This window comes from Rhinatrema bivittatum, chromosome 3 (assembly GCF_901001135.1).
Source record: "Rhinatrema bivittatum chromosome 3, aRhiBiv1.1, whole genome shotgun sequence".
Taxonomy (NCBI): domain Eukaryota; kingdom Metazoa; phylum Chordata; class Amphibia; order Gymnophiona; family Rhinatrematidae; genus Rhinatrema; species Rhinatrema bivittatum.
The window spans coordinates 315,560,839-315,588,437 of NC_042617.1; the positions used below are offsets into that span (position 1 = coordinate 315,560,839).

The 27,599-nt window shown below is 43.1% G+C and overlaps 1 protein-coding gene across 4 annotated transcripts in view; it reads right to left on the reverse strand.

The window, feature by feature from the left end:
• The window catches only part of LOC115087720 (dermatan-sulfate epimerase-like), a 113,621-nt gene extending 88,613 nt beyond the window's left edge, over nt 1-25,008 (reverse strand). For 2 of the 4 annotated variants that reach the window (XM_029595232.1, XM_029595230.1), the window contains exons 1-3: nt 24,827-25,008; nt 14,976-15,036; nt 13,685-14,153 (exon numbers count right to left, since the gene is read on the reverse strand). In XM_029595232.1, coding sequence (XP_029451092.1) covers nt 13,685-14,100 — 416 coding nt within the window. In that variant the 5' untranslated portion in view covers nt 14,101-14,153; nt 14,976-15,036; nt 24,827-25,008. Of the gene's footprint in view, nt 1-13,684; nt 14,154-14,410; nt 14,514-14,975; nt 15,037-24,826 lie in introns of those variants that run through there. The other 2 variants (XM_029595231.1, XM_029595233.1) reach the window with 2 other exon arrangements.
• Between the last annotated feature and the right edge of the window lie 2,591 nt (nt 25,009-27,599).

The following is a 27,599-nucleotide window of genomic DNA, read 5'->3' on the forward strand; positions in this document are numbered from 1 at the left end:
TCTACTATTTATTTTATTTATTTATTTATTATTTTCATATACCGACATTCGATCTCAATCAAGATATCACACCGGTTTACATTCAGGTACTGTAGGTATTTCCCTACTAATCGCTTCTATAGTGCTACTCAACGTATGCAACACCTTACAAACACATAAGATGCAGTCCTTGCTCTTTTGAGTGTACAAACTAATCGGTGTCGAGCCAGCACGAAATGGATTCATGTGATTCATGTGCACCTGCTTGCCATCATTTCAATGTAGTTAGCTTTTTCCTGCACTTCTGGCACTCTCTGATAGGGTTTGCATTATATATGCTCTCCAGTCAGTGGACAGCATGGGGCACCACAAAAATCCTTTCCTATACCACATAATTCTAACATTCAGCACCTTAGTTACATGTCCTGAACCATAGCAGTGGTAAGGGAACCGCAGAAATGTCATGAACAGGAAGAAATGTATTTAAATGAAAAGAAAACAGATTTTCTGCTCTTCTGTAAAAAAAAAAAATAAAAGCACAATTTTGTCCCTAATGGTTAGCCACCGTTTTTCCTGCTAGTTTGCCTCATCATTTGCTTCAGACTTCTCACATACGCCTTTAGAAAATGCATGTATAGTTTCTGGTGTTTGTCCTAATATAACCCTGACAACTCTGTGCAGATTTGATACAGTAGTTTATAATTTGCACATTCATCTGTGCAGATTCCAAAATGTGTGAATCCACGCCCCCAAAGTGTGCAGGTACTTTTCAGTATGCGCGGTATTTCACACACCTTCAAGAACTTTAGTAAGTATTTTTTCACGCACCCACACTTCCGATTCTGCTAGGGCAGGCTCATTCCAAAATGCCGCCCTCCCCCTCACCAGGTCTCCAATTAGAGTTTATGTTGCAATTCCAACCGCTGAGCAGCCTCCCCTCCACCGGAGGCCCCCGGTGATTCGGCTTCAAACTACTCTCTCCAGCATGTCTCTGTTTGCTCACCTCAGCCAGTTCTTCAGCCTCCATGCCACCAGGGGACGTCCACAAACTCATTCCCGTCACTCCCACTCAGCCACTCTCTTTTGCCTGCACCACACCCAGACCCCAGCCCTATTTAGCCCTGTCTCTCCCCTGCCTCAAGGCTTCGGCATCAAGTCCTTCTTGGCTCCCTGCTCTGGCCACCTGTGCCTTGCAGCCTTCCCAGGCTTTTCCTTATTCTGATTTGTGGCCTCCGAGCCTTCTGATCCTGTTTCTGTCCTGTGGCCTCTCAGCCTTCAGCTCTGCCTGACCTCTAGCCTAGCCTAAGATTTCCTAGGTCTCTTCTCTGTTTCTGGGCCTCTTTCTGCCTTGTCCCACAAGGCCTTCTTAGCCTTCAGGCTCTGTGTTCCATGTTCTGTGTGTGTCCTGTCCAGCCTTATCCTAGTCAGTCTTACCCTGTTCCTGTGTTCCAGGTCCACCCTTACCTGCACCTTGTTCCTGTTTTCCAGTTCCATCCTTACCTGTACCCTGTTCCTGTGTCCCTAAGTTCACCCTTACCTCCATGCAGCTTCAGTATTCCTGAGCTCCAGCCCAGCCTGCATTTGTTCCTTGTTCCATATCACCGGACTGCCCACACCTATTTCCAGCCTTGCTATCCTGTGCCATTCCCAGAGGTTGTGCCCTCACAACAGTTTAATCACAGAACCTCCTACCTCCGCAGAGAAAGTACCTCATAGGAAATAAGGAGGTGGCCTGGGGTAGAGTGGGGTGAGGGGGTTTGGGCAAAAGCCAAGTGGCATATATTAATGTGTGAAAGGTCAGAAAAGAGTCACTGTTACAGTGGATTAAGGGTTAACTGGAAAAATGGAAACATACCAATGAGGAGGGGATGTAGTTAGTGTAGCTGGTTTTAAAAAAGGTTTGGATAAGTTCTTGGAGGAGAAGTCCATTACCTGCTCTTAATTAAGTTGACTTAGAAAATAGCCACTGCTATTACTAGCATCAGTAGCATGGGATAGACTTAGTTTTTGGGTACTTGCAAGGTACTTGTAGCCTGAATTGGCCACTGTTAGAAACAGGATGCTGGGCTTGATGGACCCTTGGTCTGACCCAGTATGGCAATTTCTTATGTTATTATGTTCCCCTCTCTGGAAGAATGTAGCTCTGACCATTCATTTAGCTCTAAAGCTAAGCACTGGTGGGGGGAAGAGTTATACTGTTTGGGTCGACTCTTCGAAAGGGATAGACTTAAGTCCTTTGCGGAACTGCGGGAGGAGTCTGATGTCTCGCTATCTTCTCAAGCTTATTATGATAATTTAAAGAAGGTACTGGATAACCTTAGCAAGGAAGGATGGCGCTGGATACAGCCCATGCCAATCAAGTCAGCTTTCATGTCTGTGCTGGTTAAGCGAACGGTGTGCTCTGTGTTGTACAGGGTGATTACTCAGACATTTCTTAATCAGATGCCCACTTTAAGGGTTGAGTCACAATGATCGGATGAACCAGGGGTTCAGCTGGAGCCGAGGGTTTGGAGAAGAATATGGGCTTAGGGCCCATCGATCTTCTTTATGTGTTAAGAGGGCAGAATTAATGGTGAGATTATTAATAATGTGCAGTTATAGATATCCTCTGCTCTTTTCAAAAATTTCTGCCTTGACATCTCCACTTTGTTGGCGAGGGTGTTGACCGACGGGGAACATATTTGCATATGTGACATGGCTATCACAGCCAAACACACTTCTGGGCAACCACAACAATTTCCCAGTTAGCCTCCCGCCCCTCCCTCTCTCCCTCTGCTCCTAGCAAGCAGCCCTGTCCTTTCACTGGGAAAAGCCAGCAAACCCAAAAGTCAATGCAAGTTTGAATTTGGCACATTAAATAGCAGGTGTTGAGAGTGTTCATGCCTTTTTAAGATGAAGTAGGCACAAACATCTAAACTGTGCCTCGACATGCCCCTTCCATGCCCGCTTTGTTCACATATGTTTTCCCACACGAACACACATATATTATTTGGCATGTTGTGAAAATTGCTTGTTTGTGCTTACGTGCAACGTACATGCATACAATGCATTTTTACACTCAAATACCTTTGAAAGTTTACTCAAGGGAGCAAAATGCTGCTAGGAAATGAAATTTGAAAATAATTTTAAAAGTGTAGCCCCAGGCCCATGCAGCAGATGTGTAAGGAACTGTCCCCTACCATGCTGAGGACCTGGGTTAGTGCCTGGCAGTCCAGTCCTTACCCAAAGGTGACGTCTAATGGCCAAGCCTAAGGCCCTTGACTGCAGAGCTGCAGAGGGGGTGTGTGGTGCGTGGCCTCCAACAGAGAGTGGGTGCTGCAGTGTTTAGGCTATCAGAAGTGGGAGTGCAGAGCTGGATTAAGGGCCACTAAATATTGGTTTATGGGCCTTTTTTGAGTAAGTCCTGATGTAATTACGGAAAGTGTGGAGTCCAGGACCTTTGCTGCCGCAGCTTTAGAAAAAGTAAGAGGGAGAAAATAAATTCTGACACTAGCCTTGTGTGAGAAGGGGGCTGATTCCGTAAAGACCAATGCTTTATAGCAGATCAGGGACATTTTCTCTGCAGTTTTCCCCATGAATAGAGGCTTCTAAAAGTGAAGTGCAAATATTTTTGCTTTTTAAATTAGCTGAGGGGGCAAGTATAAAGGTTGTGCATATTTGTAAGGGGGCTGCTTTAATTAAGAAAAAAGTTTGGGTTCCAAACTGTTTCTGTAGCTTTAGAAAAAGTAAGGGGGAGAAAATAAACTATTATTAGGCTTGTGCCTCTTGGGGGCCAATGCCAAGTGTACTGTATAACCCACAGTTGGCCCACGGGTTGTATAGGCATTAATTAATCCCTTTATGCATGTGAATGAGGCTATTAGGCATTCACTCCTGATGCACATTTAATGATCAGAAATTAATGCCTGCCTGGAGCAGGCGTTAATAGCTGAGCACTCCTTAAACCAGTACAGAAAAGCAGAAAAAAACAGCTTTTCTGTACTGCCTCCTACTTAATATTGTTGCGATATTAAGTAGGAGGAAAAACAAAACTAAATAAAGTTAAAAAAAAGTTAAAAAAAAAACACTGGTAGTCGGGTTCAGGAAACAGACACTTGAATGACAAGCATCCGTTTCCTGAACCCCCTGGCTGTGCGGCATTTAGGAAAACCAACGCCGATAAACTTGGCATCGGCTTTCCTAACCAGCGGACGGCCGACGCCAATCGGGTTCTCGTTAGCAAGGAGGCGCTAGGGGTGAGCGATTGCATGACGCCCGCTTTCTGCGCATATTTATTGCATCGGCCCCCTTAGTATTTCCTGATAATCTCAATTGTTAAAAGCCCACCCTGACTGCACTTCTACCCACCCACCCAGAGTTTGCTCTTCTCACAGTCTTGCTAGGATACATAATTACATTAATTGGTAACAAGCTATTTTGCAAATCTTTGTTATACTATAGGTGTTCCACATCAAAACAAATTAACCAAATGATTATTACTCAATGTAATATCTACCGTGTCTTTGTCTTAAAGCAAACCATCTGGAGGCTTAGAGCTTGTCCATTGGTTTGCAGCTCTGAAAGGAAAGAAGATAGCCTAAGCATACAGAAATACCATAACACATGCCAAAGTCGAAGGAAAGTTCCTTCTGTTGGGCACTAACTTAAGAATTCATTTTGAGGGGAACACAATAGTTAATTGCCCTCTAGGATTCTCAAACCTGATAGTGCATGGACAGTAAGGACTCTAAAATCAATGTTATCACCCATTTGGGGATCAACGATCTTGCCAGAAACAGCATCCAAATTGTACAGAGAGATTTCCAGAGGCTGGGAAAGCAGATTAGCATATGGTGAAGACTATTGCCTTTTCAGAAGTGTTAGCTGTTCACACAAAGGGGAAGGAAAGGCTAAGCCATATGGACAGTTTTAATCTATGGCTCAAAGCCTGGTGTAAGGAAGGACATAGGAGCATAAGAAGTTGCCATACTGGGTCAGACCAAGGGTCCATCAAGCCCAGCATCCTGTTTCCAATCCAAGTCACAAGTACCTGGCAGGTACCCAAACATTTAGCCACTGCTAAGTAACGGCATTCGTAGCAAGAGATCTGTTAATGGGAAGAAAGATTTGGAAATAATGGGGGATGAGGTTGTGTATGCAACAGTAAAAGGTAAGGACGACCGACTTCTGTCCATGACAGGAAAAAGGACTCTAAGAGAGAAATTCAAATCATAAGTCATAAGGCATTTCAACCAGAGGACAGGAGTGGGAGAAGGAAGTTGAATGTCACCATAATGGATACAGGAAGTGGATGGAGAAATTAAATAATATCTGCTTAATAGTCCACTTTTAAACAAAAGGGCAGAAAAAGTGTCCAGAAAGAGCAGGAAGCTGAGTGACAAAATCTGGAAAGTGCTGAGCACAACCGCTCGCAAACTGGGCAACAAAATCCCAGATCTATAAGCCATAATTGTTACGCGTCCCGGCTGCGTGGGTGCCGTGACCAGGCCTGCTCACCTTGCGCTGCCCTCCACTAGCTCCGGTCTTGCCGCTGCTGCCAGTTCCCGGTGTCCCCGACGTTCACCACGGCCCTCTCCGGCTTCCTCCAGGCCGCAGACCTCACAGCAGAGCTCCTGTCGGGGCTCCGCATCTTCGGCCACCTCTGCCCCACCCCAAGGCGTGCACGCGGCCGACGTCCTCAGTTTTAAAGGGCCAAGCGTGGGAAACCTGACTCAGACGCACACCGATGACATCATGTAGCCCTAGCATAAATAGCGAGGCCCTGTCCCCAGGACCTCGCCTTGGCAATCGGGTCGACACCGTGGTGTACTAGTTTGCCTAATCCTGTGTTCCAGCGTTTCCTTGTTCTAGTGTCTCCTTGTTCCAGTATCTCCTTGTTCCAGCATCTCCTTGTTCCAGCGTCTCCTTGTTCCTGTGTCTTTATTCAGGTAGTACCTTCTCAGATTGATCTCTGGTACTGACCTCGGCCTGCCTGACTATTCTCTTCTTCTGCCGCCTGGAACTGACCCTCACTTGCCTTGACTATGTTTGGACTTACCTTGGTATTGACCCCTGCTTTGGCTGACCACTTCTGGACTGATACTCTGGCTCTGACCCTTGTGCTTCACTCGGACACTCTCTTCTGGCCTTCCGTGACTACCAGACCAACTTGCCTGGATTCCAACTGCGGCCTTCACCCGACTAGACCCGCAGGTGGCTGCCTGCCTTGCCCAGAGAACCTTCCTGAACTGTTACCTCCCTGAGGTCTCCGGAGCTTCCACTTCGAGTCTGGTCCATCCTCTCTGCATCAGCCGTGCACCCTTGCTCATGGTGGACACACCCCTCTGCTACCTCTCTGGGAGACCATCCGAGGGCCACTTAAGTCCAGGCAGTCCGGGTATCCAAGGGCTCAACCTGCGGAAACCCCGGACTGTTATTGGCGAAGCTCCAGCTAGCCTCTGTCTCCTCGTATGCTCCACATCCTGGAGGCAGGCGCTCTCTGGGTCCGACCAGAGGGCCATACCAATCCTGCAGCAGGCCAAGGGTCCACCTCCAGCGCAACAATAATTGTGGAGACAGACTTGGGTATTGTTCCTGTTATAGAAATGTGATTCAGTGAATCTCATGAAGGGGATACAGCCATACTGGGAGACAGAAAGGACAGATAGGCACATGGAATGGACACAGAGGATTCCTGGTGGCTAAACGATGGAGACGAAGAAAATCTGTGTTGACTGGGATAACCTGCACAGGGCAACAATTACCCTAAGAATAAAATAAAAAATAATTAAAAAAATTACTGGGCAGACTGGATGGACTGCTTGGGTATTTTTCTGCCAATATTTACAATGAAATTGGATAAGTCTACAAAATCATGAAAGGACTTGAACACGTTAATGTAAATCGGTTATTTACTCTCTCAGCTAATAGAAGGACTAGAGGAACTCCATGAAGTTAGCAAGTAGCTCATTTAAAACAAATCGTAGAAGATTCTTTTTCAGTCAGCACACAGTTAACCTCTGGAATTCATTGCCAGAGGTTGTGGTTACAGCAGTTAGTGTATCTGGATTTAAAAAAGGTTTGAAATAAGTTCCTAGAGGAAAAATCCATAAACTGCTATTGTGGTAATTAATAAGCAGTAGTAGCTTGTGATCTATCTAATGTTTGGGTACTTACCTGGTACTTGTGACTTGGATTGGCCACTGTTGGAAACAGGATATTGGGCCTGATGGACCCTTGGTCTGACCCAGTATGGCATATCTTATGTTCATATATTCTAACTAAATGAAGACCTGGATACTTATCTAGCTAAATTCTAGCTGCATAATAAGTTAGCCGGTTAAGTTAGGAGCATTCTGGAGGTGTAAATGGGAGGAGACAGAGACAGAAGAAGAAATGGCAGAAATATTAAACAAATACTTCAATTCGGTGTTCACTAAAGAAGACCCTGAAGAAGAACCATTGCTAGTTGACAAGACTGTAGATGGTAATGGGGTAGATCAAACTGCATTTACAGAAGAGAACGTAAGGGAAAAGCTAGGAAAACTGAAAGTGGACAAGGCCATGGGGCCATATGAGGTTCATCCCAGGATATTGAGGGAACTTAGAGATGTGCTGGTGGGTCTGCTGAAGGCCAAGTTCAGTAGATTGCTGTAAACGGGATTGGTGCTACGGGATTGGAGAAGAACAGTGGTGGTCCCACTTCACAAGAGTGGGAGCAGACAGGCGGCTGGAAACTACAGGCCAGTTAGCCTCACCTTGGTAGTGGGAATATTAATGGAGATGCTACTGAAGGAAAGGATAGTGAACTATCTACAATCCGGTAAGTTGCTGGACCCAAGGCAGTATGAATGAACCAGGGAAATGTCCTGTCTGACAAATCTGATTGATTTTTTTGATTGGGTGGCCAGAGAATTGGATCGAGGAAGAGCGCTCAATGTGATCTACTCGGATCTTAGCAAAGCTTTTGGTACAATCCCACATAGGAGGCTTGTGAATAAAATGAGAAGCTTGGGAGTGAGTGCCAAGGTGGTGGCATGGATTACAAACTGGTTGACAGAGAGAAGACAGCATGTGATGGTAAATGGAACCTATTCTGAAGAGAGAGCTGTGTTAAGTAGAGTGCCACAGGGATCGGTGTTGGGACCAGTTCTGTTCATTATCTTTGTGAGAGACATTGCAGAAAGGACAGAAGGTAAAGTTTGTCTATTTGCAGATGATACTAAGATCTGCAACAGAGTGGATATGCTTGAAGGAGTAGAGAGAATGAAAAGTGATTTACGAAAATTTGAAGAGTGGTCGAAGGTTTGGCAGCTGGGATTCAATGCCGAGAAGTGCAGAGTCATGCAGCTGGGGTGCAGTAATCCAAAAGAGCTGTGTGATGGGGGGTGAAGGGCTGCTGTGCACAGAGGAAGAGAGGGACCTTGGGGTGATAGTGTTTGGCGATCTGAAGATGGTGAAGCAATGTGACAAGGCAATAACTAAAGCCAGAAGAATGCTGGGCTGCAGAGAGAGAGGAATAACCAGTAAGAAAAAGGAGGTGATAATCCCCTTGTACAGGTCCTTGATAAGGCTTCACCTGGAGTACCTTGATCAGCACTGGTGGCTGTATCTCAAAAGGGAAAGAGACAGGATGGAGGCGGTCCAGTGAAGGGCAACCAAAATGGTGTGGGGTCAGTATCAGAAGACCTATGAGGAGAGGTTGAAGGACCTAAATATATATACCCTGGAAGAGAGCAGATACAGGGGAGATATGATACAGACCTTCAGATGCCTGAAATGTTTTAATGATGCACAATTGTCAAACCTTTTCTGTTGGAAAGAAATCAATAGAACTTGGGGTCACGAAATGAAAATCCAGGGAGGACATCTCAGAACCCATATCAGAAAATATTTCTTCATGGAGAGGGTGGTGGATGCCTGGAATGTCCTTCTGGAGGAGGTGGTGAAGACGGAAACAGTCAAAGAATTCAAAGGGGCATGGGATAAATACTGTGGATCCCTAAAGGCTAGAGGATGGAAATGAAGAAAAGGTGCAGGGGATAACTTGCTGGTGCAGCGGTTACTACTCTTAACCAATAAGTGTTGATACTGCTGATGCAACTCCATCATTGCTCTCTGCTTCAACAGCAAGGGGAAAAAGGGAATTTGGATTCAGACAACAACCAACAAGGGCCTCAACTTTTATAGTCTAGGGAACTGATTCATAGATATAAAGGAAAAAGCACAGGACTGCTTCTAGGGCCAAGTCTATAAGCTAAACACATCAAGCAGCACTGTCTGAATTTTCAAAAAAACTCATCTCCCAGTAAAGAAGATGTTGCTAGCAGTACATTTTTATGGGTTATCATAAGGCTTGAGGATAACTGCACGGAACTGCACATACTACCATAAGAAGTTTGCTGGGCAGACTGGATGGGACACTTTGGTCCTTTTCTGCCGTCATTTCTATGTTAATATGTATTAGCTGGATAAGTCAAAGTTAGCCAGATACTTTATCTAGCTGAGCTGCACAGTAGCTGAAAATGGATCTCTTATCTTACTATGTAGGTAAGTCTCCTACTGTATATACTCAGGTGAAGTTATCCAGATAATTCTACCGCTAACCGGACTTTTAAATATTTTTTAAAAAACCTAGCATGCCAAGTGGGTGCTGATCACCTGCTGATCTCCTACTCTAAAAATGTTGGCCAAATTCCCAGACGTAGGCCCCAAGACTAAATACTACGTGCAGGAGAGCTGATAGCTCCCGGCAGAATAGCATTAATTTATTCATTTCACTCCAGCTGAAAAGATCACTGACCAATCTTTATTCTGAACTGGAGTGAAGGTGCAGCGTAGTGCTTAGAGCTGGGGGCTCGAAGCCAGGGTTCAAATCCCACTGCCACTCCATGTGATCTTGGGCAAGTCACTTCTCCCTCCATTGTCTCTGGTTCATACTGTGATTGTGAGACCTTCTAGGACAGGAAAACACCTCCAGTACCTGAATATAACTTGCCTGAAAAGGTCTGAGATAAATAAACCGAGTACCTTTATCTGGCTAACTTTAGGCAAATACTCAGTTCTGAACAAGGATTGGTCTTTTCACCTGGAGATAAATGAATAGAATGTGCACTGACAGTTGTCAGCTCTGTCCCACTTAGTATTCATCCAGGGTTCCGTTAATTTCTGCCGGCACGGGGAAAGTGTACAGAAAAGCAGAAAAAATTGTCCAGAGCAGGCGTTAATTGCTGAGCGCTACTAAAACTAGTACAGAAAAGCAGAAAAAACTGCTTTTCTGTACTGCCTCCTACTTAATATTGTTGGTATATTAAGTAGGAGGAACAACTCTTTAAAAAAATAATAAAAAAAAGTTTTAAAAAAAGCGCTGGCAGGGGATAGGAAAATGGACGCTGATAAATTTAGTGTCCATTCTCTGAACCTGACTACTGGCACCAGAAGGAGTTAATAAATCAATATTAAAGTGTCGGGCACTTAATATTAATTTATTCACTCCTTCACTTATTGCCCATTGGTCCTTTTCACTGACATTTGTCAGTGAAAGGACCAATCCCCTTTCAGGACAGCCTTCTGAATTAAGTGCCTGACACTTTAATATTGATTTATTAACTCCTTCTGGTGCCCACAGTCAGGTTCAGAGAATGGACGCTGATAAATTCAGCATTCGTTTTCTTAACCAGCGGACAGCCACTGACAGCTGGATCCCTATCGCGCCAAGCACCTCCTCGACAGCGTGAGCTCTAATTTATATATTGCATCGCACCCCCAAGAGAGATGCCTGGGGTCGCGTATTGAAAGCGGGCCCTGAACACACAGTGCCCCATCGGCCCCTTGGTTAATAAGTACAGAATAGCATGAAAAGAGCTTTGCTTACTTCTTCCTCTCTAGCTTGTGTTTAATTCTGATTTTCTATTTTTATTGCACTATACCAACATGATGTCTTTATTATGTTAATGGTAGCTGTACTGGTCCTGGCTGTGATAACAGAAACGTGGAACAGAAAGGAAATAAAGAAATAATACCTATTTTTTGTGGGCCCTTTGAAAGGTATCACAACCTGAAAGATTTCCTTAAATCAATGAAGGATTTTCTTATATCTAATTTCTTTTCAGAAAATGGATTCTGGGATGCATGAAACTGTATATATTTAAATTTTCATTTTTGTTGATCTGGCATTAGTATCCCACAGCTCCTTAAATAATTACAAACCATTCCATCTCTCATGTATGGATATTTGTGAAAAGTTTGTTTTACTGCAAGAACAGGGTAGGGGAGAGAGGAAGATCCCTTTGCACCCCATCACTCACTTGCCAGATTTGTGTGCCCCCATAGTAGGGCACCCACTCTGAGAATCGTCCAGGGAACACTGAGCAAATGACTATACTGAATGGGATAAGATGTTCATTTTCTGCTGGCATTTCTTATGTTACTATGGAATAGTGATTACAGATTACAGGGATCAGCACTGCAAGCATAGGTATATTATAAGTTACTCAGCAAACTCTAACACCTCAACAGTATACATGCTGCAGGGAAACAAAGTCATCAAGGGTCTCTTGTTTTTATCATTTTTGTTATGCATTTAAAAATATTCAAAAGTCCATTTTTTTGATCTTCCAAAATCACATTGTCTTATGGGTGAAGCGTGGGTATGTCTGGCTGGATATTCTGGATATTATATTTGCAAAATATAAACTTGATGCAAGACAAAAACTGTAGTGACTAAAAGAAACAGAAAGAGGCCAATGTTCAAAGTATCCATAGGCCAGCAAGTTGATATTGAAAGGGATTTTAAAATTCCACTGCAGCTGCTCTGGCAGGCAATCTTTATCCTATGAATTCTGCAGGTACAATGTATGCAAGGGATTTTAAAATGAAATCATAAGAACATAAGAATTGCCATGCTGGATGAGATCAAAGTCCTTGAGCACAATATCCTCTCTCTGACAGTGGCCAGTCCAGGTCACAGGTACCTGGCAGATCCCGAAAAGCAGATCTAATTACTGTTCCTCACTCCCGGGGGGGGGGGGGGGGGGTCGATGCAATAATTATGCACAGTCAGCGCCTGCTTTCTTAACGCGCCCCCAGGCGCCTCTCCTGGGGGTGCCATTCAATATTTAAATTAGGGGTCATGTCAGGGATAGCAAGAGCTTTCCTTAGTCTCCCTGGCTAATAAAATGTTATGGGCTTGTCCTCCAGGAACTTGTCCAAGCCTCTTTTAAATCTTGCTGTGCTAATTGCCTTGATCTCATCTTCTGGCAACAAACTGTAAGGTTTAATTGTGCAGCCAGTGAAAATAGTTTCTGCAATTTTAAAAAAATCTGCTGGTTGTTAGTTTCATGGAGTGTCCTCTTGTGTTGTATTATATGAAAGGGTAAATAACCCTCCTTTATTTACCTGATCCACTCCACTCATGATTTTATAAACTTCTATCATGTCCCCTCAGCCGTCTCTTTTCCAAGCTGAAGAGCCCTAGCCTGCATGGCCTCTCATCATAGGAAAGCCATTCTTTTCTCTTTATCATTTTTGTCACCTCCGCTGCACCTTTTCTAGTTCTGTTCTGTCTTTTTTAAGACTGAGCAACCAGAAATGCACACGATATTCAAGGTGAGGTGGCACCTCAATACAGAGTCAATCAATACAATATTTTGCTCTATTCTTCATTCCTAACATTCTATTTGCTTTCTTGACTGCTGTCGTGCACTGAGCTGAAGATTTTACTATAGGCAAGGTCCTTTCCCTGAGTGCTGACTCCCAATACAGAATGCAGCATTGTGTACCTGTACTTGGAATTATTTCTCCCTATGTGTAACACTTTTTATACTTTTCAAAATTAAATTTCATCGTCCATTCAGTTGCCCAATCTCCTAGTCTCACAATGTTCCTCCGCAGCACCTCACAATCCGCTGCTATTTTAACAACCTTTAAGAATTTTGTGTCACCTGCAAATCTGATCACCTCGCTCGCTGTTCCCTTTACCAGATCATTCACGAATGTTAGGCAGCACAGGTGCCAGATCCAACCCCTGTCGTACTGCATTAATTACCTTTCACCATTTAGAAAACTGACCATTTAGTCTGACCCTCTGATTCCAGCCTTTTAACCAATTACCAGTCCACAACAGGAACCTGCCTCCTCTCCCATGACTTTGTAATTTCAATGGAGTCTGTCATGGGGGACTTCCCTACACGTACTTTCAGCAGCCCTCCCTGATCCCACTAACAGTGCCATCATTTTGTGTGCAAAGGAGAGGGAGTGGCAGCAATTTTCAAAGGTTGTTTTTCTGTGGAGCCGTTATCCACAGAAATCCCTTTGGAAATTACCCTATAATACAGCTAGAAACTCAGCCAGTCCTTCAATATGCTGCATAGTTTTCTTGTATTATGAAAAAAGTGTGACAAATCCATGGCATACGATTGAATGCTGAAGATTAAATCCCGTAATAGTATTCTGACCTGATAGGGATTAAATTCAAATACTGTAAATGGACACAAGGCACTCCGGAGAGTCCACAATGAGTGGAATATCGGCACTTCTCAAATGGTTCAAAGCACTCAATCTTTTATGTTGTTTCTCCATCCAACTAAATTGTCCTGATATCCCCTACATCATGTCTTACTGCTTAAGCATACTTTAAGAAGACAACGCAAACACTCTTTCATGCACAACTACATTCATTCCTCTGCATCAAAAAGGCATGCATTAAAAAAAAAAGATAAAAATCTACCAACTAGGCTGAGCCGCCATCCTTTCCATATACTCCTTGGCCAAGTCGAGAGCTTTGGTGTTCTCAGGATACAGGACGCAGAACATCGCCAGAGCACCCAGGTTGTTGCCATAAATTTCATTCCAACGGGCACTAAAATCCTTGGGATCCCAGGGCGGAAGATATTCACCAGGATTTGCCAGCATAGTGTGAGCGGCCTGAGTTATCCGAGCCGCAATGTGCTGATGAGTGCTCTGAGCCCTGAGTCGTAGCTCCTCCATGTCATCATTAGAAAAGTACAACATGGGGTGGCTGTCATAGTTGGCATTAAGGAAAGGAATTATATTACTTGGATTTTCATCTGCACTACAGGACAAGACGCAGCAGACCACATGTATGAAAAACACAGTGGGAGCCCCCCGGGTGTGAGTCCTCATTGTGGCATCGGATCTCCAAATCCTAGGAGCAACCAAATCATCTTTCGGATATCCTGGGAGAGGGAAGAGAGACAGAAAAGGAAAATTAGAAGGTTTAAGACAGAGTTACTGCAGAAGAGAAAGAAGCCTACATTTTCCAATGAAACTTTCTGATTTAAGTAATAGATTTAAATTCATTTAACATAAAATAAATTAGCAAGTTCTTTATTTCTAATATTAACCACCATTATTGTCTTTCTAGACAATATTTTGAGTGTCTTTCAGACAATGTATTTCTCCAAACAAATAAGTAAAACCCTATGCTAACTACCTTAGCTTTAAAACTGGAAAAGGCTGAAATTTCCTATAGAAGAATTTTCCACCTCCCGTCTAAATATAGCCTTTGAACTGATGAACCCATAAGGATCGGAGCAGTTATGAGTACTGTGCTAGTAAATCCTTCCAGACGGCCTTCGCAAATAAGCAAAAAGGAACGGGCAGATGGGGGAAGGGGGCGTGGGAGGTGGGTTAGCTGCAGCTGGAAGAGCAATTGGCTGATGTTAAGGGCTGCAGAGGCCAGGGTTAAGAATGCTGCAGATTTCCTGGAGTCTCTAACAACGTGTAGGATGCCTCTTGTACTGACACGTCGCCACAAGAAAATCTGAGCTGATTTCTGGAAAAGCAGTTGAAATAACTTGCCCTGAGGGTGTGGTTTTTAATAATTTCTGTATGCATTATTCTAATTAGCCTCATTTCGAATACAGAAAGTTAGCAGCAATCAGGAAAAATGCTGAATGCCATGCAGAGAGAGCTTCTTCAGTAACATTTGGCTGTAAACTGTAATAATATGCCAAGAGTAAAAAAGCTGCAAGCTCTTACTTAAAGCAGTAACTTACCATTCAGTCCTTAACTGGGCTAAGACAGGCCTCAGTTCCCCTGAGGAAAGACAGGGAATTCCTGAAATTATTGAGGGGAAAGGTTAGAGAATGCAGACTTTAGAGACAGCATGCTATGTATAACAAAATAAATGTAAAAAGTCATATACTGCACTTTCTATCACTTAAAAACAGAGAATGTATCACAAAAGTAAAGAAGCAGAGCTACAAATCTTTTTATTTGACTGGAAAAGTTCCACTGCTACAAAACTGTGTTTACTGACATCCAATTGCAAATAAAATCTGCAGGAGGAAGCAATGCTCTTTAGTGCTTCAACTCTCCTTACCCTGATTACACTCCTGCTATACTTCCCCATTAGTCACTTATTTAGATCAGACAGTAGCAAATGTACAGTGAGGAAGGAGCACAGTTTTAAGCAATACGTCCATAAATTCCAGCTATGTAAAAAGGTTTACTGCAATTACAATTACTCATCATACGACTTCCAAAATCATTTACGTCCTTTTCTCCAGAATCCAAAAGAAGTGCAATTGGTCACAACAGACTATGAAGCAAACACACTGTGGTTGTTCTAGAACTTGGACTTAAATCACAGGGCCCAGTTCCCCAATCTAAGGACAGAACGGCAGACGGATGCAGTTCTGAGGCCCCAGGAAAAGGGGAAATTCTGATTAAAAATGAAACCACCCAGAGACCTCAGACAGTTAAATGACAATATTGGCTGCTGATCCTGAAAATTCAGGGCCTATTTTGGCTGGCTTGCTGCAGCGATTATCTGGGCTGGGAATGTACTTGAATTTCTGCTTCACGAGCCTGGAATGGCAACTGAGCAGGAGGACGAGAGCCTTCTCAGACCGACACAGCAGCTCCTCATCGGGGATGCATTTGATAGGCCCTTGGATAAGGGCACCTCGGGGTATAATTACATCCATGGTAGGTGCAGTACCCCTCCGGACCAGGTCTGCCCTGTTGGAAGCTACAGAATTAAAGATGTTCTCATATGTGGGGCTCGCCAACTCCCTCCGTCACTCCTGGCACTCCCTTCCCCACTTACTATAGACCCTAATGTCATGGGGCACCCACAGACTGCTGCATCTTAGCCAGGGTCCAACTAGAGCATTTAAGTAGTGACAGCAGTTCCCAACATCAGTGATTTTTTGGCCCAGAGCTTATTCCCAGCATCTCGGCCTGGATCCTGCTCCTGACATCAGTGGCAGCAGCAGCTTCTCAGGTCGGGCCTGGGCTTTTTTTCAGCCTTGTGGATCGTTATTTTAGAAATATCGTTATCATTTTCCTCTTTACTATTTTTTGGTCTTTTTTAGTTTTATTTTTTCATTATCTGTCCTCTTTTTTTGCTTTCTTCCCACCTATCCCTTTTTTCAAACTGTTATTTTTCTCTGTCAGATAAATAGAAGGACCAGGGAGCACTCCATGAAGTTAGCAAGTAGCTCACTTAGAACAAATTGGAGAAAATTCTTTTTCACTCAGTGCACAATTAAGCTCTGGAATTCGTTGCAGGAGGATGTGGATAAGGTAGCTAGTGTAGCTGGATTTAAAAAAGGGTTGGATAAGTTCCTGGAGAGAAGTCCATAAACTGCTATTAAATAGGGAATGGCCACTGCTTCTTCTAGGCATTAGTAGCATGGGATCTATTTAACGTTTGGGTACTTGCCAGGTACTTTTGGATTGGTCACTGTTGGAAACAGGATACTGGGCTTGATAGACCCTTGGTCTGACCCAGTTTGGCAATCTTATGTTCTACATGTTATGCTCCCTGGTTCTTTCAAGTTTTCGTTGCACTCTTCCACTCCTCCCTTCAAGTACTCTCTCCCTCTGCAATTTCCAACTTCCCTCTGGAACCTCTCGTCCCCTTCCCCATCCCGTTGCACTAGCAGAGGGCCTAGCAACATAGGTCAACACTGGGAGCCCCGCCAGCAGCAGCAACAATAACTTATCAAGCCAGGCACTGCCCTGACAACACAGCGGTTTCTTGGACAGGTCGGTCCCCCAGGATTGCTGGCAGCTTCTCAGCCAGGCCCTGACATGAGCAGTGACAGCAGCATTACGGGCTGGGCCCCCAAAATCAGCAGCATCTCCTTCGCCTGAGATCAGCCTCAGTGGTAGTCACCAGGATTTAGGCATGCAGGTGACTGGATGCAAATCTTTTTTCCAGTTGTGACCCCACAATTTAATTTCATATGTATAATATAGAAAAATAACTCGTTTCTGAACTGCTTCCTTGGTCTCCAGAACTGAGCACAGCACTACAATATTTTCTTTAGGCAACTACTCCACATACATCTAGTAGTGCTTTGATATATTGTTAGTATGACTAAACTAAGCTATAGAAACGATAAATAGTCATAGTAATTTCTAGTTATTTATTTTATCTTCTGCTTTTTCAGGCACTTCAAAATGGATTACATTCACGTACTGTAGGAATTTCTCTGTCCACAGAGGTCTCAAATTGTGAATGCTTATGAATGACAATGAGCAGTAGCTTAAGTTGAGGCTTTGATGAGTGGCGCTGCAGCTCACAAGTTTAGATTTGTGTTAACTGAAGCCCTTTGTATACTTGACAAAAAGCAGTGCCTCTTTCATTTTTTAAATGTATTTATTAGATATCTTTCAATACTCCCTGGAATAAACTACACTCAATAAATTCAGGATACTACCTCTTCTTTTCATACACTCATGACTTATCTTTCTATAGCTGCCTGTGCCTCTGCTTTTCCTCTCCCGGGATTACTCCATGGTCTGATGCAGGAAGGCATCCTGCAGGGTGCAGGATGCACATTCAGACGTCACAGCACAGGCACAGGCATAGGCATGCACTATCCCTATGAAATGCCTGCAGTGCCTGAAAGTAATCCGCTCTGCAGTGCCCAAAGGCAGAATATAAATCAAATAAATAAATAATACACTCGCAAGCCCTTACAGAGGGTTCCGCTCCACCTCTGCGCCATGTCTCATAACTTCTGCTCTCCACCATGTTCCCCCTTCTCTTTTATTCTCCTGCACTCTATCTTCTCAATTTCTCATCTTTCAGTCTCTTCCATATCTTCTCGCTCTCGCCTCCTTTATGTGTCTCCTCATCTTCTCTCTCTCCATCTTTATGTGAATCTCTTCCTTATCTTTCCTCTCCATCTTTATGTGAGTCTCTTCCTTATCTTCTCTCTCTCTCCATCTTTATGTGAATCTCTTCCTTATCTTTTCTTTCTCCATCTTTATGTGAATCTCTTCCTTATCTTTTCTCTCTCCATCTTTATGTGACTCTCTTCCTTATCTTCTCTCTCTCTCCACCTTTATGTGAGTCTCCTCATCGTCTCTCTCTCTCCATCTTTATGTGAGTCTGTTCCCTATATTCTCTCTCTCTCTCTCTCCATCTTTAAGTGAGTGTCCTCAACTTCTGGGGAGAAGCCAGCTGACATGGTACATGTGGGCACCAACGACATAGAAAAATGTGGGAGAGAGGTTCTGGAAGCCAAATTTAGGATTTTAGGGATTGTAGGATTTTAGGATTTCAGAACCCTGGAGGTTCTGAAATCCAGAACCTCCAGGGTGGCATTCTCTGAAATGCTTCCTGTTCCACGCGCAGGTCCCCAGACGCAGGCAGAGCTCCAGAGTTTCAATGCATGGATGAGATGATGGTGCAGGGGATTCAGTTTTGTAAGGAACTGGGGAAACTGTTGTGGAAGGGGGAGAATTTTATGAAAGGATGGGCTCCACCTTAACCAGAGTGGAACCAAGCTGCTGGCTCTAACTTTTAAAAAGGAGATAGAGCAGCTTTTAAACTAGAACAAGGGGGAAAGCTGACAGTCACTCAGCAGTGTATGGTTCGGATGAATGTATCCTTGAAGGACATTAATGAACCAGGAGAGTTAGGGCATCCCAACAGAGAAGTTCCAATAAAAGCAAATTAGTCCATGTGCCTATAAGTAAAAAAATCACCTAAGCTAAAGATTTCCAAATTATTCCTAAGAACTGAAAAGCAAGTTGTTAATACAAACAAAAACACACTTTGAAATGTCTGTATTCCAATGCCAGAAGTCTAAGAAGTAAGATGGGAGAGTTAGAGTGTACAGCAGCAAATGATGAGATTGACATAATTGCATCACAGAGACTTGGTGGAAGGAGGATAATCAATGGGACAGTGCTATATCAGGGTACAAATTATATCGCAATGATAGGGAGGATCAACTTGGTGTGGGTGTGGCACTTTATGTCCGGGAGGGTATAGAGTCTAACAGGATAAAGATCATATAAGAGACTAAATGCTCAGTAGAATCTATATGTGTAGAAATCCCATGTGTATTGGGTAAAAATATGGTGATAGGAGTGTACTACCGTCCACCTGGACAAAATGGTCAGACAGATGATGAAATGCTAAGAGAAATCAGGGAAGCTAACCAATTTGGCAGTGAAGTAATAATGGGAGATTTCAATTACCCCAATATTGACTGGGTAAATGTAACATCAGGACTTGCTAGAGACATAAAGTTCCTGGATGTAATAAACGACTGCTTCATAGAGCAATTGGTTCAGGAACCAATGAGAGAGGGAGCTATTTTAGATTTAATACTTAGTGGATCGCAGGATTTGGTGAGAGAGGAAATGGTGGTAGGGCCACTTGGCAATAATGATCATAACATGATCAAATTTAAACTAATAACTGTAAGGGGGACAATAAGTAAAACTACAGCTCTAACATTAAATTTTCAAAAGGAAGCCTTTGATAAAATAAGGAAAATAGTTAGAAAACCAACTGAAAGGTGCAGCTGCAAAGGTTAAAAGTGTTCAACAGGCATGGACATTGTTTAAAAATACAATCCTAGTCGTGCAGTCCCGATGTATTCCACGCATTAAGAAAGGTGAAGGAAGGCAAAATGATTACTGGCATGGTTTAAAAGGTGACGTGAAAGAGGATATTTTAGCCAAAAAAAAATCTTTAAAAATTGGAAGAAGGATCCATCTGAAGAAAATAGGATAAAGCATTGTCAAGTTAAGTGTAAAACATTGATAAGGCAGGCGAGGAGGGAATTTGAAATGAAGTTGGCCGTACAGGCAAAAACTCGTAATAAAGTTGACAAAGTTCCTCATGAGAAGAGGCTTCTAGGAAAAGTAAAAAGTCATGGGATAGGTGGCGATGTCCTTTCGTGGACTGCAAACGGGCTAAAAGACAGGAAACAGAGAGTAGGATTAAATGGACAATTTTCTCAGTGGAAGGGAGTGGACAGTGGAGTGCCTCAGGGATCTGTATTGGGACCCTTACTTTTCAATATATTTATAAATGATCTGGAAAGAAATACGACGAGTGAGATAATCAAATTTGCAGATGACACAAAATTGTTCAGAGTAGTTAAATCACAAGCAGATTGTGATAAATTGCAGGAAGATCTTGTGAGACTGGAAAACTGGGCATCCAAATGGCAGATGAAATTTAATGTGGATAAGTGCAAGGTGATGCATATAGGGAAAAATAACCCATGCTATAATTACACAATGTTGGGTTCCATATTAGGTGCTACAACCCAAGAAAGAGATCTAGGCGTCATAGTGGATAACACATTGAAATCGTCAGTTCAGTGTGCTGCGGCAGTCAAAAAAGAAAATAGAATGTTGGGAATTATTAGAAAAGGAATGATGAATAAAACGGAAAATGTCATAATGCCTCTGTATCGCTCCATGGTGAGACCGCACCTTGAATACTGTGTACAATTCTGGTCGCCGCATCTCAAAAAAGATATAATTGCGATGGAGAAGGTACAGAGAAGGGCTACCAAAATGATAAGGAGAATGGAACAGCTCCCCTATGAGGAAAGACTAAAGAGGTTAGGACTTTTCAGCTTGGAGAAGAGACGACTGAGGGGGGATATGATAGAGATGTTTAAAATTATGAGAGGTCTAGAACGGGTAGATGTGAATCGGTTATTTACTCTTTCGGATAGTAGAAAGACTAGGGGGCACTCCATGAAGTTAGCATGGGGCACATTTAAAACTAATCAGAGAAAGTTCTTTTTTACTCAACGCACAATTAAACTCTGGAATTTGTTGCCAGAGGATGTGGTTAGTGCAGTTAGTATAGCAGTGTTTAAAAAAGGATTGGATAGATTCTTGGAGGAGAAGTCCATTACCTGCTATTAAGTTCACTTAGAGAATAGCCACTGCCATTAGCAATGGTAACATGGAATAGACTTAGTTTTTGGGTACTTGCCAGGTTCTTGTGGCCTGGATTGGCCACTGTTAGAAACGGGATGCTTAGCTTGATGGACCCTTGGTCTGACCCAGTATGGCATTTTCTTATGTTCTTCTGTTCTTATAAAAACTTTTTAAAATATATCCGAAGCAAGAAACCTGTGAGGGAGTTGGTTGGACCATTAGATGACCAAGGGGTTAAACGGGCTCTTAGGGAAGATAAGGTCATTGCAGAAAGACTAAATGAATTCTTTGTTTCCGTGTTTACTAAAGAGGATGTTGGGGAGATACAAGTTCCGGAGATGGTTTTCAAGGATGATGAGTCAGACAAACTGAACCAAATCACTGTGAACCTGAAAAACATAGTAGGCCAGATTGACAAACTAAAGAGTTGCAAATCACCTGGACCAGATGGTATGCATCCTAGGGTACTGAAGGAACTCAACAATGAAATTTCTGATCTATTAGTTAAAATTTTTAATCTATCATTAAAATTATCCATTGTACCTGAAAACTGGAGGGTGGCCAATGTAACTCCAATATTTAAAAAGGGCTCCAGGGGTGATCTGGGAAACTATAGACCAGTGAGCCTGACTTCAGTGCCGGGAAAAATAGTGGAAAATATTCCAAAGATCAAAATCGTAAAGCATACAGAAAGACATGGTTTAATGGAACACAGTCAACATGGATTTACCCAAGGAAGTCTTGCCTCACAAATCTGCTTCATTTTTTTGAAGGGGTTAATAAACATGTGGATAAAGTTGAACCGGTAGATGTAGTATATTTAGATTTTCAGAAGGCGTTTGACAAAGTCCCTCATGGGAGGCTTCTAAGAGAGCTAAAAAGTCATGGGATAGGAGGTGATATCCTTTCATGGATCACAAACTGGTTAAAAGACAAGAAACAGAGTAGGATTAAATGGTCATTTTTCTCAGTGGAAAAGGGTAAACAGTGGACTGCATCAGGCATCTGTACTTGAACTGGTGCTTATCAATATATTTAGAAATGATCTGGAAAGGAATACGAGTGAGGTTATCAAATTTGTGGATGATACATAATTATTCAGAGTTGTTAAATCACAAACGGATGGTGACACATTACAGGAGGACCTTGCAAGACTGAAAGATTGGGCAACCAAATGACAAATGAAATTTAATGTGGACAAGCGCAAGGATTTGCATATAGGGAAAAATAACCCTTGCTGTAGTTACACGATGTTAGGTTCCATATTAGGAGCTACTCCCCAGGAAAAAGATTTAGGCATCATGGTGGATAATATTTTGAAATCGTCAGCTCAGTGTGCTGCAGCAGTCATAAAAGCAAACAGAATGTCAGGAATTATTAGGAAGGGAATGATTAATAAAATGGAAAATGTCATAATGCCTCTGTATCGCTCCATGGTGAGACCGCACCTTGAATACTGTGTACAAATCTGGTCGCCACATCTCACAAAAGTTATAGTTGCGATGGAGAAGGTACAGAGAAGAGCAACCAAAATGATAAAGGGGATGGAACAGCTCCCCTGTGAGGAAAGGCTGAAGAGATTAGGGCTGTTCAGCTTGATGAAGAGATGGCTGAGGGGGGATAAGATAGAGGTCTTTTATAGGGATGTGCATTCGTCCTCGTTCGGGGAGCCCAAAACCCAAAGGAATTTTTCCCGATTTTTGGGAAAAATTCATTTTCGGTTTAGTGTGCACTAACGAAAAAATGTTAGCGTGCACTAACGGGGAGTTAGTGCACGCTAAAACAAAATTTCGGTGTCCCTGAATTTTAAAGACCCGAACCGCGGAAAATACGAAATTTCCAGCGGCGGGCCAAAAACGAAGCTCGAACCAATAGGTTCAAGCTTTACACATCCCTAGTCTTTAAGATCATGAGAGGTCTTGAACGAGTAGATGTGAATCAGTTATTTACACTTTCAGATAATAGAAGGACTAGGGGGCATTCCATGAAGTTAGCAAGTAGCACATTTAAAACTAATCAGAGAAAATTATTTTCACTCAACGCACAATTAAGCTCTGGAATTTGTTGCCAGAGGATGTGGTTAGTGCACTTAGTGTAGCTGGGTTCAAAAAATGTTTGGAGAAGTTCTTGGAGAAGTCCATTAACTACTATTTATCAAGTTGACTTAGGGAATAGCCACTGCTATTAATTGCATCAGTAGCATGGGATCTTCTTGGTGTTTGGGTAATTGCCAGGTTCTTGTGGACTGGTTTGGCTTCTGTTGGAAACAGGATGCTGGGCTTCATGGACCCTTGCTTTGACCCAGCATGGCAATTTCTTATGTTCTTATGTTCTCTCTCTCTCTCCATCTTTATGTGAATCTCCTCATCTTCTCTTTCTCTCTTCACCTTTTTGTGAGTCTCTTCCTTATCTTTTCTCTCTCTCCATCCTTATGAGTCCCTCCTCATCTTTTGTCTCTCTCTCCACCTTTATGTGAGTATCCTTATCTATCTATCTCCATCTTTAAGTGAATCTTATCTTCTCTCTCACTCTCTCCACCTTTATGTGACTCTCTTCCTTCTCTCTCTCTCCACCTTCATATGAATCTCTTATCTTTTCTCTCTCTTCATCTTTATGTGAGTCCCCCTCCTCATATTCACTCTCTCTCTCCATCTTTGTGTCTCATCTATCTCTCTCCATCTTTATGTGAGTCTCTTCCTTATCTATTCTCTCTTTCCATCTTTATGTGGGTCTCTTCCTTATCTATTCTCTCTCTCCATATTTATGTGAGTCTCTTTCTTGTCTTATCTCTCTCCATCTTTATGTGAGTCTCTTTTTTGTCTTCTCTCTCTCCATCTTTATGTGAGTCTTTCTGATCTTCTCTCTCTCCATCTTTATGTGCCTCTTTCTTATCTCCTCTCTCTCCATCTTTGTGTCTCTTCCTTATCTTCTCTCTCCATCTTTATGTGAGTCTGTGTTCTCTCTCTCCATCTTTTAGTGAGTCTCTTTCTGATCTTCTCTCTCTCCATCTTTATGTGATTCTCTTTCTTATCGCCTCTCTCTCCATCTTTATGTGAGTCTCTTCCTTATCTATTCTCTCTTCACCTTTATGTGAGTCTCTTTCTTATCTTCTCTCTCTACATCTTTATGTGAGTCTCTTCCTTATCTATTCTCTCTCTCCACCTTTATGTGAGTCTGGTCCTTATCTATTCTCTCTCTCCATCTTTCTGTGAGTCTCTTCGTTATCTATTCTCTCTCTCCATCTTTATACGTTTCTTCCTTATCCATTCTCTCTCTCCATCTTTATGTGTCTCCTCCTTATCTTTTCTCTCTCTCCATCTTTATGTGAGTCTCTTCGTTATCTATTCTCCATCTTTATGTGAGTCTCTTTCTTATCTTCTCTCTCTACATCTTTATGTGAGTCTGGTCCTTAACTATTCTCTCTGCCCCCACTTTTATGAGTCGCATCTTCTCTCTGTCTCTTTTACGTGAGTCTCTTCCTACTAAAGACAACTTGTCTCTCTCTATCCCCACTCCCTTCTCTCCTCACCTCTCTTCCTCATTTTCCTTCCTCCCCTCCCAATCCATCCTCACTATATGGGTGTCCGGTTTATCTCTCACTCTCTCTCCCCGATGTTCTCCTTTCTCTCCGTTCTCATCTTCTCCCCCTCCTTCCTCACCTTCTCCCTCCGCACACCAGCCCCCTCCTCACCTCGTCGCTCCGCTCGCTGCCAGGAAAGTTTTCTCTGGCGGTTGTCGGCGGTCTCAGCCCCGCAGGAGGGACATAAAGATGCTCCGATCAGGGGGGCTGCGAGGGCCGCTCCCACGGCACCGCCGGACCGGACGCAAGCACGCGAGGTCGAGATGCGCCGCCGCCGCCGCCGCCAGCCCGAGTCCCGCTACGGGAGAGGGAGGGGAGGGGAGGGGAGGGTAGGAGACGGACGTCATCAGAGGGCGGGGCCGCCGACGGATGAAAAACGAGAACTGAAGGAGCGCGAGCAAAAGGCGGGAAAGCAGGAGGGGAAGGGGGCAAAGAAACTGTGTGAGAGGGAAGCAGAATGTGAGAGGAGAGAGAAAATCTGTGAGAGGGAGGGAGAGAGTGAAAGGAGAGAGAAAATCTGTGAGAGGGAGGGAGTGTGAAAGGAGAGAAAATCTGTGAGAGGGAGGGAGAGTGAGAGAAAATCTGTGAGGGAGAGTGTGAAAGGAGAGAGAGAAAATCTGTGAGAGGGAGGCAGAGTGAGAGGGGAGAGAAAATCTGAGAGGGAGGGAGAGCATGAGAGGAGAGAGAGAAAATCTGTGAGGGGGAGGCAGGTTGTGAAAGGAGAGAGAGAGAAAATCTGTGAGAGGGAGCAGAGTGAGAGGAGAGAGAACATTTGTGAGAGGGAGGGGATTTGAGAGGAGAGAGAAAAACTGTGAGAGGGAGGGGATTTGAGAGGAGAGAGAGAAAAACTGAGGAGGGAAGGCATGAGAGGAGAGAGAAAATCTATGAGAGGGAGGGAAAGTATGTGAGGAGGGAGAGGAAATCTCTGAGAGGCGGTGAGAGTATGCGACAATAAAACGAATGATGTCACAACATGTTCTTTTTTATATTACAGAACTATACTGTTATTGTCAAAAATAAAAACATAATGGTTTTGAACTTTAAAAAAAAAACAGTTACTTCAACATTATAGCTAAATCTATGGTGACTATTTCTGGTTTACTGGCGCTAAAACGCTGGACACGCTGACTTCGGCATCAAACAAAGCCGGCGTAAGACTGTATAAATCTCATTATAATATTTACATGCTTTTGGGCGTTTTCTAAACCTAGACTATGGTCGGAATAAGCACATTTACAGGATGTTATGTATTTTGTTACTAATATAGTTATATGTCTAGCTGAAGAAGCGGCAACCCCAAGATGTATACTTATTTTTATTTTCCTTAAAAGTTTACTTATAACTAGCCATTGTCTTTTAGTAAACATATACACAGTGCTCCCTAAGGCAGTAAAAAAACAAACCATTAGTATTAGTTGGTACATAGGGGACAGTGAAGTATACTATAGCTGACACTTTTTAATGGTATATGTCACCATAGATTTAGCTGTAATATTGAAGTAACTGGGGTTTTTTTTTAAGTTCAAAACCATTATGTTTTCATTTTTGACAATATCCGTATAGTTTTGTTATATAAAAAAGACATTTTGATACCATGTTTCTATTTGTTTTATTGTAACATTATAGATATCTAAGAACATCATTGTATCTGGTAACAAAGGAGGATTCAATGTGGTATTTTAAAGACCATTGAGAGAGCTGGTCGGAACTTTACAGGTAGATGTAATTTATAACCTTTCATTGCACAGCCTTCTCTTAAAAAGATGTTTTTTTTGTCTTACTCTTTAATTATTTATTTTCTGTTTCTGTGTTTTGGTATGTGTACATGTATTTAATATATTATACATATGGTATTCATTCATTGTATATGTTTTTTAGTTAATTCTGTCATTATGATTTTAGATTTTGTATTTATATGTAAGTCATTTTTTATGTACGTTAATATATGTTTTATAATTATTGTAGCCCCTGAGGCAGCTTGTTCAAATGAACGAAACTCGGCCGGAGTCGGGTTTTCATCTCTACTAGACCACATAATAATAATAAATGAATCCTTGTTTTACCAATCTTTTCTTCTTGGTTGCTACTTTGCCACTTTGGATCGGCTTCCGTCTAGTTTCCTGGGTCCATGGTAGGAAAAGCCACAGCGCCTTTGGATGAAGTCGCAGCCACTTGACCTATAAAGGGGCTCTTCAGATGCTTCAGCTTTGCTTCAGCAAAAGGTTGCTTGTCCTGACTTCAGCCTTGTTCCGGTCCAGTTGTCAAGTCTTGTCCTGCTCCAACGCTTCAGCTTTACCTTGTCCTACTCCAAGTCTTCTGCCTTGCCTTGTTCCGCATCCAGCTTCAGTCTTCAGCTTCAGCCTTGCTCCACTCCAGTCTTCAGCTTCGTCCTTGCTCCACTCCAGTCTTCAGCTTCGTCCTTGCTCCACTCCAGTCTTCAGCTTCAGCCTTGCTCCACTCCAGTTTTCAGCTTCGATCTTGCTCCACTCCAGTTTTCAGCTTTGGCCTTGCTTTGCTCCAGTGTTCAGCTTTAGCCTTGCTCCACTCTAGTCTTCAGCTTCAGTCTTGCTCCGCTCCAGTCTTCACCTTCGGCCTTGCTCTTCTCCAGTCTTTATTTTCAGCTTTCCTGCACTTTAGTCTTCAGCTTCGGCATGTTCTAATTCAGTCTCTGCCTTGCTCCCATCAAGCTCTCAGCTTTTGCCAGAGTCTTGTGGACTCTGTTATAAGCCTGGTCTGTGCAAAGATTTGCTCACCCGCTATTGGTGTTGTGTCCGTTGGTGCCTGACACCCTCTCTCCTCCCTCCTTACCTCTTTGGCGCCTCCCTCTCCGTCCGTGGGAAGGTTGGCTGCCACGGAGTCCATTTGCTGAGGACCCTCCGGCGTT